Source organism: Microtus ochrogaster, chromosome 5 (genome assembly GCF_000317375.1).
Source record: "Microtus ochrogaster isolate Prairie Vole_2 chromosome 5, MicOch1.0, whole genome shotgun sequence".
NCBI lineage: Eukaryota > Metazoa > Chordata > Mammalia > Rodentia > Cricetidae > Microtus > Microtus ochrogaster.
In genome coordinates, this window is record NC_022012.1 from 49,207,500 (window position 1) to 49,220,709 (window position 13,210).

Genomic DNA, 13,210 nt, shown 5'->3' on the forward strand with positions numbered 1-13,210 from the left:
TTATTTGGTTTTTTCGAGACAGGGTTTCTCTGTGGCTTTGGAGCCTGTCCTGGAACTAGCTCTGTAGACCAGGTTGGTCTCGAACTCACAGAGATCCACCTGCCTCTGCCTCCCGAGTGCTGGGATTAAAGGCGTGCGCCACCACTGCCCGGCTGCCCCTTACATTTCTACTAGTGTCTTCTGCATGTGACAGAATATTGGTGTAGGACCCTGGCTGTCACTCCACAAAAGGAAGCATAGGGACAGCCCACTTGCCCCTCCAGCACAAACCCCTCGTCTATTCCCTAGACATTCCATCTCTAAACTCCCTCCTCACAATCAAGTACCTCCCAAAAATCCAGAAAGGAGCCCTCCCTCCTACAGCCGAGCTTCTCCTTTAGACGTGGCTTTTGGGACTATGACAGCCCACATGGGTGCTTGCGGAAGGGAAGCTGAAGGCTGTGTTCTCTCCTGTTTCTGGAAGCCTCTATCACTCCACAGGGCCCACAGCTCAGATCTGGCAGGGGCAGCCTGAGCCTAGCAGTGTGACCAGAACTGCCTGCCTGTCTGCCCTTGCCAGAGCAGGCAGCTGCCTTGCCTGATTAAGCACAAGGCCTTTCTCTGCAGGTCAGGGATGCTCAGACAGTAGTGTTGGCTCGGCCTGGCCGGAAGCCCTCACTGCTTTCAGCTTCCTGTGGTGGGGAAAGGGTGTATTCCCCTTCCCCATTCTGGGGTTAGGCTTCCTCCTAAGGGATAGAGGCAGCCACCAATTTGGACAAAGCCTTCCTAAGCACTACGGATGGTAGAATCTGAGCATGTAGGACTCATGGTCTTCAGGGAGGGAGAGGGGAGATGGTACTGCCCAGAGGAGGCCCACCTCTTCAGTTAGCTCCTGATGGCTGGACACAGCACCTCTGCGTTTACTTCCTCAGACTTGCTTCCAGGGGCAAGGCTTCTAACCCTTGGGACTTGGGGAGGCTCCTTCAGACACCCCTACTCTGAGAAAGGTGTGAGGAGCAGGGGAGGAAATTCCAATCTCTTTCACCTTCCTCAGCACCCCCTCTTGCTTTACTCCAGCTTTCAACACCTGGAATGCTGTCAGCCTCTCTACCACACCTGTAGCACCTCCTGTGCTTGTTCGGACCCTCATCCACATTTCTCAGCCCCACCCCTGAGCCTCTGTACCCAGCACTTCTCCTGGCCTTGTTCCTATTTCCCCCACTAAATAAGCGATGTGGGAGGCTATCCCTAGCAAGCTTGGAGTCAGTGAGTGTTGGAGACCCGGTGAGCAGAGTCCATGACGGGGCCACAGGATGCCTGACCCTTTCCGCTTTGACAACTGCACAGCATGGACCTTCTCCAGCCTCCTTGCCACATCCTGACAGATCTAAACCAGCCGAATTCTATCCCTCTGGCCAATAATTGGTTAGGCTTGGATGTGAGTTACTAACCCTGGCCAATGAGATGTGTCTATCAAGAAGGCAGGACTCTGAGAGAGTTTTGTTGTTGTTATTGTTGTCCCAAAGGGATCCAGAAGATTTCCCATAGCTATTGGCATTACTGGCAATACCCCAGGTTCCTGACATCATTGAACTATTGAGTTAGCCAACACCACAAGCATTGGTCTGCTCCTGGTTATGTGATTGTGATAGACGCCCTTTCTTTTGTAGCCACTCTCAGCTGGATGTCCTCTTACTGAATGCCAAGACGTTTTTTATTGCTATTGAGAGTGTGGGTTTTCAAATGGCTTCAACTATGAGTCATAGGGGCACAGACAGGGCAGGGCACCCCAGGCAAGAAGAACAGTATGTGGATAGGCAATACATTTTTGGTTGAAGGATCCTAGCCTGGAAGGCAGCTCAGCACTTTAGTAGTTTAGGTAAACTGTTAAACCTATGAGGGAAAGGCCTGATTGTCTGAAAAGTAGTGTTGAGTGTTTGTTTACAACAGGCCATGCCAGGGAAGAGGGATGGAGAGATGGGCATGGGGGGAGCTGGCTAGCAAGACACACAGTTGGTACCAATGGTTGGTAAGAATTAAATGGATATTTCAAAATAGCAATAGGGGGAATTTGGAATATTCCCAACAAAAAAAAAATTATAAATGTCTGAAGTTCTAGGTATGCCAATGACCCTGGGCATGGTTCTTACACATATGAATGCAGTGTCACACTGTATCCCGTGAAAGAAAATTACTCTGTGTCTATCAAATATATATACTACTATATATTTTAAGAAATAGTAGAGGAAAAGATTAGCAGTCTGGTATGTTACCCATCTGGCAAGGTCAGAAGTAACATTTTAATCATCTAATTCCCAGTCCTGTATCCTGATGGCCATCCATTGCTTTCCCCAAGACTCCAAGGGCAACCAGAAACAAGCCCTGCCCCTTCTGCTAAGCCCCAAGCCACAGTCGCGCAGGCACCTACCACACTGATGAGCTGGGACACTAATAGCTCCAGCTGGATGGAAATGAGCTGAGAGGCGCTGGTGGCTGGGCGGATCAGGTTGTTGTAGCGGGTTTTGTTCAGGAGGTCATCCATCAGCTTCTCCTCTGCATTGGCCAGGCGGCAGTCCCCTGGGAAATCATACAGTCAGACCTGTTGGGCCCTTGTCTCGAGGAACCCTACTGCAGCTGTGAAGGGGGGAGGGGCTGTGAGAAGCAGAGAGCAGGAGCCCTCGGGACTGTGGTGGGGGAGTAGTTGCCAGCAGGCTTGCTGGGGTCATTCTTTCCTCTGGGCCAGGCCACTTCCTCCAGCTCTTCCTGGAAGTGAATAGTGTTCCATGCTCCAGACACCCAGGCCCAAGCTCTGGCATCTGTTTCTTTCTGTCCTTCCCCCACCCTCCCACGGTCCCAATAGGGCTGCATATCCCTATCTGTTCGACTCCCCAACTCTCCTCCTTTGCCCTCCCGTTTCCCCCCTTGGCTGCCTTCCTTTGCCTCTCCTGCCCTGGATGGTCCCAGCAGTCTCCCTGTTCTTCCCACATCACCTGCCCTAGCTTGCCCCTAAGTAGCAGGTAGTCTTCCTACAGAACACTGGGTGGGGGCTCTGCCCCACCCACAGCCTCTCTGAGCTAAAGGCGGTTAAACCAAGAATGCTTCCGCTTGACCTGAGGCCTTTGCCCTTAGCAATGGCTTCTTTTCACTCGCCTTAAGATTTTTTCCTCAGTGACCCCAGTGGCCGTACCACTGCTAGCCTCTTCCCCATCTCATTTCTGGGTCTTCTAGCACACTCTTTCTTCTGCCAGGACTGTTCCCAGCCCACCACCACCCAAAGGTCTGAGTGGAGTCTGTACCAGGTGCTGTGCTGTATGCGTGTGGAGGATAACCTAACCACAAACCCCAGGAGCAGTTCCCGGGAAGTGTGTGGGTAGCTTGTACCAGGGACACTTCCTGAAATGTGGGCTTGTCTGCAGAACTGGGCACGTGGTAGCATTTTCCCAGAGGGGGATAAAAAGCCAAACTGAGGCTGGAAAATATGGCTCTGTCAGTAAGTTGAGTGGCATTGACATGCAAGGACCCAAACCCACACAAAATGGGTTTGGGGGTGGGGGAGCAGAACTACACAGGTCCCTGCATCTTACTGGCTGGTAGCCCAAACTAGTGAGCTTGGGGTTCTGTGAGAGACCCTGTCTCAAAGAAATAAAGGTGGAGAATGCTTGAGAAAGACACCAATATATATCTGCAACACTACACACACACACACACGAATAAGAAAATAAGAAAGAAAACAGGGTGGGGCTAGGGGAGGCTGTTTTGGATCTGAACTTTGACTTAGAGAACACAAGGTCTCTTTGAGACACCAAACGGAGTGGCCCAGCTGGCAGCTGTTTTCTGGTAAGACAGAGTTCTTGGCTCTAAGCCACATTCAGGACCAGCTCCAGCACAGCTTCTTGCAGGGAGCCCCAGGCAGCCGTCATCCCTCGGAGCACTCACAGCCCACGCCCTGTCTTCCCTGTGCATCCTCCATTGCTTGCCAAGTGGTACCTGGGTCTTTGTTTCATTGCCCCTCGTGTGTTTGGGAGGGAAGGTGAAATTTAAGGACTTGGTTGTGTGCTATGGTATCTTTAAGGAGACTGTGTCAGATAGGGTGGGAGATGGGAGTTGGATGAGCAGGGGGCCCAGGAGCAGGAAAAGAGATGAGTGGACAGAGGAAATACTGTTGGAGCAGGAGAGCAGGCAGAAGGCTAAAAGAGGAGGTGGCCCTACAGAGGTGGGGATGGCGGTACTGGTGAGGGGCTGCCTGTCTCACCAAGCCCAAGAGTCTGGTTATATCTTCCCTAAAGAGCCTTCACATCTTCCAAAAATTCCCCCCTCTTTGGATGGAGCCAGAGTAGTTAGGACATGAATCACTCCAGTCTAGCAGATGTGAGGTGGACTTCTGCGTGGGGGCTGGGCTGGCAACATGTTTACGTGAGCAGCCACTGCCCTGCCTGCGCCATGCACTTTCCAGTTCATTGCCTATCTAGAACAGATGCAATATTTAGTGCCTTGAGAAAGATGCTCCCGGCACACCTGCTGCCTGCTGCCCCTCCCCCAGGCTGAGTTGGGGGGTCGGGTGGGAGGGCTGTTCAGCAGATGTCTGGACTCAAGACTGAGCTTGGCTCCTCACATCTTGAATTCCCTCTCCACAAGCCACCAGCTTGAGTACCGCTGGGGTCAGTCTGTAGCTACAGGAGATACCTGGTCCCTCTCACAGTCTTTGGGTTATTTAGGATGACCTCTCATCTCATAGAGAGGAATCTGACTTGTCTAGATCCACCTGGCACTCTCTGGTAGCACTGGGGTAGGCTCTGCAATTCCCAGCTTCCAGTCCTGCAATGCCAGGGGAGGTTGGATCCATCTCTGCGGCCCCAGGAGGCTGGTGCAACTGGACTGAAGGTTCCAGATTGCTCGGCGGGTTATGGGGGGGGGGGCTTATACTTGATCTCTGAGCCCACCTAGAGTACTTGGCTTTGTCAACTTCAACTCATCCTCTTTAGTATTCACCTGACTCACAGACTCTTCCCATCTCATGGACCAGCTGTGGACTCCAGTGGTTCTCAACCTGTGGGCCATGACCTCTCTAGAGGTCACAAATCAGATATCCTGCAATTCAGATATTTACATAACATATCATTTACATAATTGATTCATAACAATAGCAAAATTACAGTTATGGAGTAGCAGCAAAAATAATTTTATGTTTGGGGGGTCACCATAACATGAGAAACTGCATTAAAGGATCTCAGCATCAAGAAGATTGAGAGCCATTGCATTAGACCACTTAGGACTCCTAGCAAGTCAGACGAAGCCATCCATGTCCAGGGACGTCTTTAACACAGAGGCCCTCCCTGACCCTGTTAGCCTGCCCCGGAGTGAGGCTGCCCTGCTAAGGCTATCATCAGTGCATGTTTGTTAGTATGTCTGTGGATACACCGAGGGGTGGAATGGCTACCAGCAGGGCTGGTACAGCTGGAATGCACCTCTTCTTTTCACCCACAAAGTAGAGGGGTACCCCAATAGGACATGCTTAGGAGTTGCCTTCTATTCCTAATGCTCACCAGAGTCTGTCAGACAAAAGACAGAGCTCACCCCCAGCCTCCGAGGAATTGGCAGGGCTTTCAGTAGGGCTTTCATTGGAGCAAATTTTTAACCGGTTAAGCAGAGAAGCCACCACTAGAGGTCATCACGATACAATGATGCTGATAAAAAGCGGCCCCATTGGCCCTTGCCCAGGGTCTTGCCTTTGTAGGTTTTCCTTGGCAAGAGGGCTCCCTCGATGGAAGGGGTTAAGGATCCGATAGAGACTGTAGTGGAACTGTGAACACTTGTGGCATGTCCAGTCTGAGAATGCATATCCAGTCAAGAAGTGGAAAGCTATCTTACTGTCTGGGGATGCCATGGTTAATAGAATCTCATTGGCAAGTGCGTATCTGAAAGGCAGGGCTCCTCAGGTGAGGGTGTGTGCTTTTAAAGAGTAGCATCTTAGAAACGCCAAACGCTGTCTTAGAGGAGATTTGCCGTAGACTATCAGTGCTTCTCCAATCACAGGTAGGAATCACCTGGCTACACAAAAGCAGAGTCCCAAGCCCTATTTCCAGAGATTCGGATCCCTCGCGCTCAGGGTCCAGGAGTCTGTACAGGAAGACGCAGACAGCCTAGTGGGACCGCACTTCAGAAATACTGCAAATGTTCCCCCGAAGACAGGCAAGGCAGATTGTTGTCATGGAGCAGATAGGGGAATTGAGAGGGGGCAATGGAATAAGGGCACCCAGCAGGGATGCAAAGCCATAATACACACTGTGCCAATGATTAAGAGTAGGGAATCTTGAATGGCTCACTATTCCCAGTTCTAGAACCTTCTGGAAGTGGTCTCTGTGGGCGGAAGATGCAGGCTTGGTCCTCAGGGTCCCCTGGGGCTCAGAAGACAAGCTGGTCCAGATGAGGGTGTGTGTGTGGGGGGGGGGGGAGACGAAGAAGAATACCTTGGAATTTAGGTGGGGCAACTGAGTCTGGAAGAGACAACTCTCACTATGTCTGAGCTGAACCTGGGGATGAAGGCTAAGGAGGTCTGTCTGCCAATGACAGTGGTAGGTTTGTGAAATGCAGATCCAAGTTCACTAACCTGCCTTCAGCTAAGCAGGGTTAGGGGACCAGAGAAGGCAGTGCCTGCCAAATATGTGATTTCCCAAAGTGAAAAACTACTTCCCACATATGGGATGGTGGTGTTGGGATGACCTCTCTCGCCAAACAGCAGGTTTGTTCCCACACATTTACAGTTTAGCAAGTTTGTCACTTCACTGGAGAGGAAAAGATCCTCTACGGGCCTGGTGGGGACCTCTTAGCAGCGGGACAGAGCTGAATGCCCGGCCTGGAGACACTCACCATCAATAGTGACCTGCAGTGCAGAGGAAGGTGGCAGGGACCCCAAACCTCACCTGACCACCACCCAGGCCTGCCTGCAACCCCACCGGGCTTGCCCCGCCCACGCTCCAGCCGGTCGGGCCACTCCTCCCACACCGCGACCCTTGTCCCTCCCTCCTTCCCCGAAAAGAACTCACCATGCCACAGAAGCAGGGCGAACAGAAAGACGAGGAGCAGGGGTGTGCCCCTCATGGCCGGTCCGGTGGCTGCGGGTCACCCTGCACTGGAGCTGTGAATAAGCGACTGTCCAGGTCGGCAGTCTGTCTGACAGGCAGCACTAGGACCCAGGGGAGCCCGTGCGCGCCCGCCTGGGAAGCAGCTGTGGGTCCCGCCCATTCAGGGCACTGAACCCAAGTTAAGGGGAGACCTGGGACTGGGTGTGTCCATCGGGACCTGAGGCTAAGGATGTTGGTCCTGAACTTTCGCACACTCAGGAGCCGGCCAGTGTATGGCATTCAGGAAGGTGGACTAGCTCTTGTCTTCCTTGGAGACTGGGAGTTAGGGGTTTAGGGAGGGTCAGAGGGGGCTGGCTGCATTCCCTCACCGACTTAGACTGGGCATACCAGATGCAACTTGAGTGACTGCAAAAAGTAATCTCTCCCCTTCTAGGTGGTCCACAGCTAAGTTTCGGAATCTAGAGTTAGAGGACAACAAAACTGGCGTCAGTGCCACAGGGACACCCTAACACTCCCCTCCCCCCCCACACCACTACCACCACCCTTTCAGGCAGGAGGCTTGCTAAAGCCTAGGCTGGCTCTCCCAGCCCCGCACCTCCTCCCTAGAGGCAGCCATCAGCTTCAGGAACAGTGAGCCCAGCCAGAACTGGAGGAGAGAATGCCAAAAGAAGACAGAGGTCCAGGCACCTTCACCAGTGGCTTCTAGCTATAACCTGGCATGTTGGGCCCGAGTTTTTAAAAACAAAAGCAAACGAACAAGCAAAACGAAGTTGATGAAATGAACTGCCTTCCCCCTTAGGGATGGTTGGGGGGATTTAGGTTTGAGTGACTCGTTTGCTCTTTAAACGGCAGCAGCAATAGGTCAGACTCATAAAGTGAAGCCAAAGACATAACTGGACTGAAAATAAGACCAAACCCAGGAAAGAGATGCAAAGGGCTGATTCCTGTGACCTGGGTGACTTTTGGAAGCTAAGAGCAATAGTAGGGACTTCCCATGAAGGGGAATTAGCAGAGTCTTAGTTGAAGCCAGAGTGCCCCCCAGTCCTTGAGGGAATGCTGGGAGGGGTGAAAAGCCTGCTTGCTGTTAGCTGTTCACAGCCTTGGCTGTCTAGAGTATGTATTATCTTTGATGTGCCACAGTAAGGGTGGGGGGATAGAGGAGGAGAGAGAGAGCATATGGGGGGGGTCTGGAAAAAGACAAAGGACCAAAGGGATGGGGAAGGAGACAAAAGAGAGTACTTGGTCAATGTGATCAGTGACCAAAGCATAGCATACATACATTACATGTATATGACAATATCATAGTGAGCACTCTTTTTCTGGAGTGGGGCAGGTTTTCACTATGTAATCAAGGCTGTTCTGGAACTTGCTCTGTAGGCCAGGCTGGCCTCAAACTCAGAGATCCCCTTGACTCTGCCTCCTAAGTGCTGAGATTAAAGGCATGTGCCACTATACCCAGCAGCTCAAACTTATTCTAAAAAGTAACTAATATATATCAATACAAAAGGTTTAAAAGGCACAAGATGTAAACTTTCTTAAAAAGTAAAGCCCTCTAGTCAAGAAACATCCATTTTACTGTCACAGTAAAATGTTTCTTACATATGCTATTCAATCGCTGATTTTCAATTTATTAATCAAATAAACTACAAAAAAACAACTTGGAATGATTTTTTTTAATGGCACAATGAAATAAGCTCTTTGTGTGGTACTTGTAGTTTTCCTATAAATCTCAGATGTATAAAACATCAAAATATGCTCACAAAGAGCTACAAGCAAATTAAGCAATCAGACCTACAATAAAATAAGAATTGGTGAATTCACTCCAGGCAAAATATTTCTTCCGAAGTCTGAGCAAGAGTCGATCCTCCTATGTGGTACATGCAGACATATGTGTGCAGCTACATGCACATGCTACCATGCATCAACGTGGAGGCCAGAGGAAGCCTTCAGGTCCTGCTCTATAACTCCCCATTGTGTTCCTTTGAGGCAGGGTCTCTCAGTACTTGGAGCTACCTGGAGGGCAGCAAGAGCCACTGGACTGAGGTTACAGGACTGTGGAACCACGCCCAGATTTTTTCCACGGGTGCTGAAGATTCAAACTCAGGTCCTCGTGCTTGCACAGCAAGTGCTCCTACCCACAGAGCCATTTCCTCAGACCCAGATTTTTTTTTAATAAGAGAAAAGAGGGGGGCTGGAGAGATGGCTCAGTAGTTAAGAGCATTGCCTGCTCTTCCAAAGGTCCTGAGTTCAATTCCCAGCAACCACATGGTGGCTCACAACCATCTGTAATGAGGTCTGGCGCCCTCTTCTGGCCTGTAGGCATACAGACAGAGCGGAATATTGTATAATAAATATATAAATAAATAAATATTTAAAAAAAATAAGAGAAAAGAGGTAGAATTATCCAGCTACCTTCCAGGAGATAGCATAACTTTGACATTGAGCTGGAACAAGCACGTATAAGTAGGCCAGTCTGCCTGATGGGTCTCTAACCCAGGGGACCACATGACCTCCTGAGTCTGATAACTGGGATTTTTTACTACAAACTAATCTCCTATGTGACCTTGAAGAAGTGATTGCCTTCTCTCTGCCTTCCTTCTTTCATATTTAAACAGAGGAACTAGCCTCCCAGTAGGCCTTCGGAGGATGAAAGGAAATAAGTCATGGAAAGTACCTTAATGCTGCTTAATAGGCCCGGAACACATAAAACTTAATAAATGTTAGCTGTTACTGTCTATTATGAACATAGATTCTAAAATTCTAAATAAGATAATACCAAGTCGGGCACAGCAGTGCACAGAGGGAAGAGAAAGGTTCATGGAAATGTGGGCTTTCTCCCTAGAATACAGGGGCGAGTTCAGTCAGGTAATTCATTAATGTAATGTGTAACCTTAACAAATTATTCATCTGATGCAACCCTCACACACTGCTTCCTTAATAAACCCGGAGTATGGTAAATGAAAAAAACTTTACAAGCAATTTCCATTCGAGTCAGATGGAAGAAGGCTATCTTCTATCACCGTTTTTATTTAGCCCTGCACTGGAGGTCTCAGGCAATGTGCTAAGTTAAAGTAAATGAAATTGCCAATTTTTTTTTAGGTCACAAGCTCCCCAAATCAGCAATTTATATGAGCTAACCTAGAATAGAAGCAGATAAAGGCAATAAATTTTAAGAATTGGAGAGGAAAAAAACTACTCGTATTTGCAGACAATATGAATGCTCTGTAGAAGATCTAAGAGGTGAATTATCAAACAGATAAATTATTAGGAATTATTAGGACTAGTGAGAGAGCTAGGAAGGTTGCTGTGTTCAAGATCAACTTAAAAATGATTCGTATCCCACAGGCGTCTGGAGAAATGACTCAGTAGTTAAGAGCACTTGCTGCTTTTACAGAGGACCAGAGTTTGATTCCCAGCACCCACACCAGGTGTCTCACCACTGCCTGCGCCTCCAACTCCAGGAGATCCAACAAGCTAGTCTGGCCTCCACCGGTTCCCACACACGTGTGCACAGGCACACATTCAGACACACCAATAATAAAATCTTTAAAGAGTTATTTGTGTTCCTGTACACCTGTAATAATATTATAAAATGTGGTGAAAGGCTGGGGGTGCAGCTTCATTGGCAGGACACTTCTCTAACATGCCTGAATCCCTGGGTTCAATCCCAATGATGCATAAACTTGGCTTGGTGGTGCCTGTCTGTAACACTAGCACTGGGGAGGTGGAGGCAGGAGGATCAGAAGTTAAAGGTTATCCTTGTGTACATACAGGCCGTTCAGGATGCATGAGGCCCTGTCTCCAAAGCAAAACAAAAAGACTAGAAAATGTGACAGGGAATAGGTTCTATTTATAGTAACAATAAAATCCTTAGAATACATTGAGAAAAATTATGCCTGACCTTTCATAACCAGTATCGCTATGGCCTGAATGTGCTCCTCAATTTCATGTCCTGAAGCTTAATCACCAGTGTGAGAATTCAGATATGAGCCTTTCGGAAGGGATGAAGTTGTGAGGGCAGATTCCTCATAGATGGGGCGAGGGCTTTATGAAGTGCTTGGGGTGGGGCTGAGCCTGTCTATTCCACCTTTGACCCCTCCAGAGGATGCCACATTTTAGATACAGTCTTTGAAGCAGAGACTGGCTCTCACCTGACACCAAACTTGCTGAGACCTTGATCCTGGAACTTTGTGTTCTCCAGAGCTTTGAGAAAATAAATTGTTTATAAATTATCCAGTCTTGGGCATTTTGCTACAGCAGTATAAAACCTAAGAATTAGACAGGGAATGACCAATGGAAATTTATACTATACACATTCTGAGTAGGAAGATTCCGTATTATAATTGTATCACTTCTCACCAAATTAATCTACAAAAGTCAATTAAATTTCTGCCCAAATCCCCATAGGACTTTTCATGGTAAATGACAGACTAATCATAAAACCCATGAGAAATAAAATGGGCTACAATACAAACAAACAAATGGGCCTTTGCTGAGCTGAGAGATGGAATACTGACCTCCCTCCATGTGCAAAGCCTGGGCTGTCTCCAGCACAGCACAGCACAGCAAAACAAAACAGAACTTTGCCTGGTAAGGCAAGAACCTTACAGATTCTAGGCTAGCCTTTCTGTAAGGACAGGGTGCCAGCCTGCTCGGCTCCTGGTAAGGGACCCCCTCCTGCCTCAGGAGGGTTGCTTGTATCCTCACATGTTGGAAAGCACGGACAGAGAGCCAGCGACTGTTTTCCATCTTGTCTCAGGAGGTTCTAACCCCACCACAGCAGCTCCATTCTTGTAACCCAGCCACCGCTAGAGGCCCTGCTTCCTTATGCCATCCCTTGGGGCTGGGGGTTTAACGTATGAACTTTGTCCATACAAAATAGTAAGCAACTTTTGTTTACTTGATTTCCAGAAAGGGTCTGTGTCTCCCAGACTCATCTAGAACTCTATGTAACTGAGAATGACTGATTTCTTGACTTCTACATTCCAAGGGCTGGATTACAGAAGACTCTATCATGCCCAGTTTGTGCTGTGCTAGGGATGGAACCTAGGGCTTCGTGCAAGCTAGGCAAGCATCTACTGTGCTAAATCCCTAGCCTCTGAAAGACATTTCTTAAACAAAAGCAAATGCCAAAAAGGGCATACCAAAAGGACACACTCAAAAGAAAAATGATGCTTTAGATTCTACTTGTTTTAAACCTTGACACCTATAACTGTTGAAACTTCTGCTCAATAAAACAAGCGCATGCCCATGGCTCACCCTTTCCACCCATAGGTCCACACCCTCCCACAGTATGCGCATTGTTATGTATGTGTAGTAGTAACTGGCCGTCATTTAGCACTGGGATATCTGCACAGTAGAGAGAGCCCTTGAGTGGGGGCTGGCAAACCCCCATCTATCTGCCCAACAGCCTGTTTCTGTGCAGCCTCGTATGTAATTAAGTGGCCTATGTTATTAAGTAGCTGGACAAATGAACAGCCAGCAACAAAACAAGACTGTGTAACAGAGGCCCTCTTGATCTGCCAAACCTCAAGCATTTTACAGGCTGACTTGCCACACAGGGGCTTGCTGATCCTTAATCTAGAGTCACAGGTAACACCCAGGGACCATCCTTCAAAGAGACAGGGACAGGTGGAGGAGATGGCTCAGCTGGAAAAGTCCTTGCCACGAAAGCAGGAGGACCAAGTTAGATTCCCAGCACTCATGTATAAAGTCAAACGTGGTGGTATATACTCACACTCCCAGCACTGAGACAGCAGAAACAGGAGCATCCCTGGGGCTTGTTGGCTAGTCAGCCTAGTCTAATTGATGAGCCCCAGACTCTAATGATGGGCCTTTCTCAAAAGTAAGGTAGAATGACATACAAGATTGACCTCTGCATATATGCACTAGTATGTGCATACATACACATGTGAACATGCACATATTTAAAAAAACAGGAAAAAGCATAAATGATATACCAGTTCCAAGACATTAAAACATCCTTAAGGTTACCCATGTAAGTAACAGGACTATGCAATTGCTTGAGATTCATCAGGAAGTGGGGTGAGCCAAAGGAGAGGTCCTATTTCTTTTTTTTTTTTTTTTTTTTTTTGGTTTTTCGAGACAGAGTTTCTCTGCGGCTTTGGAGCCTGTCCTGGAACTAGCTC

General features: G+C 48.6%; 1 protein-coding gene across 2 annotated transcripts in view; it reads right to left on the reverse strand.

Annotated features, from left to right (window-relative positions):
• The window catches only part of Chrnb4 (cholinergic receptor nicotinic beta 4 subunit), a 19,935-nt gene extending 12,807 nt beyond the window's left edge, over positions 1–7,128 (reverse strand). For both annotated transcript variants that reach the window (XM_026778943.1, XM_005347387.3), the window contains exons 1-2: positions 7,023–7,128; positions 2,408–2,556 (exon numbers count right to left, since the gene is read on the reverse strand). In XM_026778943.1, the coding sequence (XP_026634744.1) occupies positions 2,408–2,556; positions 7,023–7,077 (204 nt within the window). In that variant the 5' untranslated portion in view covers positions 7,078–7,128. The remainder of the gene's footprint in view (positions 1–2,407; positions 2,557–7,022) is intronic.
• Positions 7,129–13,210: the final 6,082 nt, after the last annotated feature.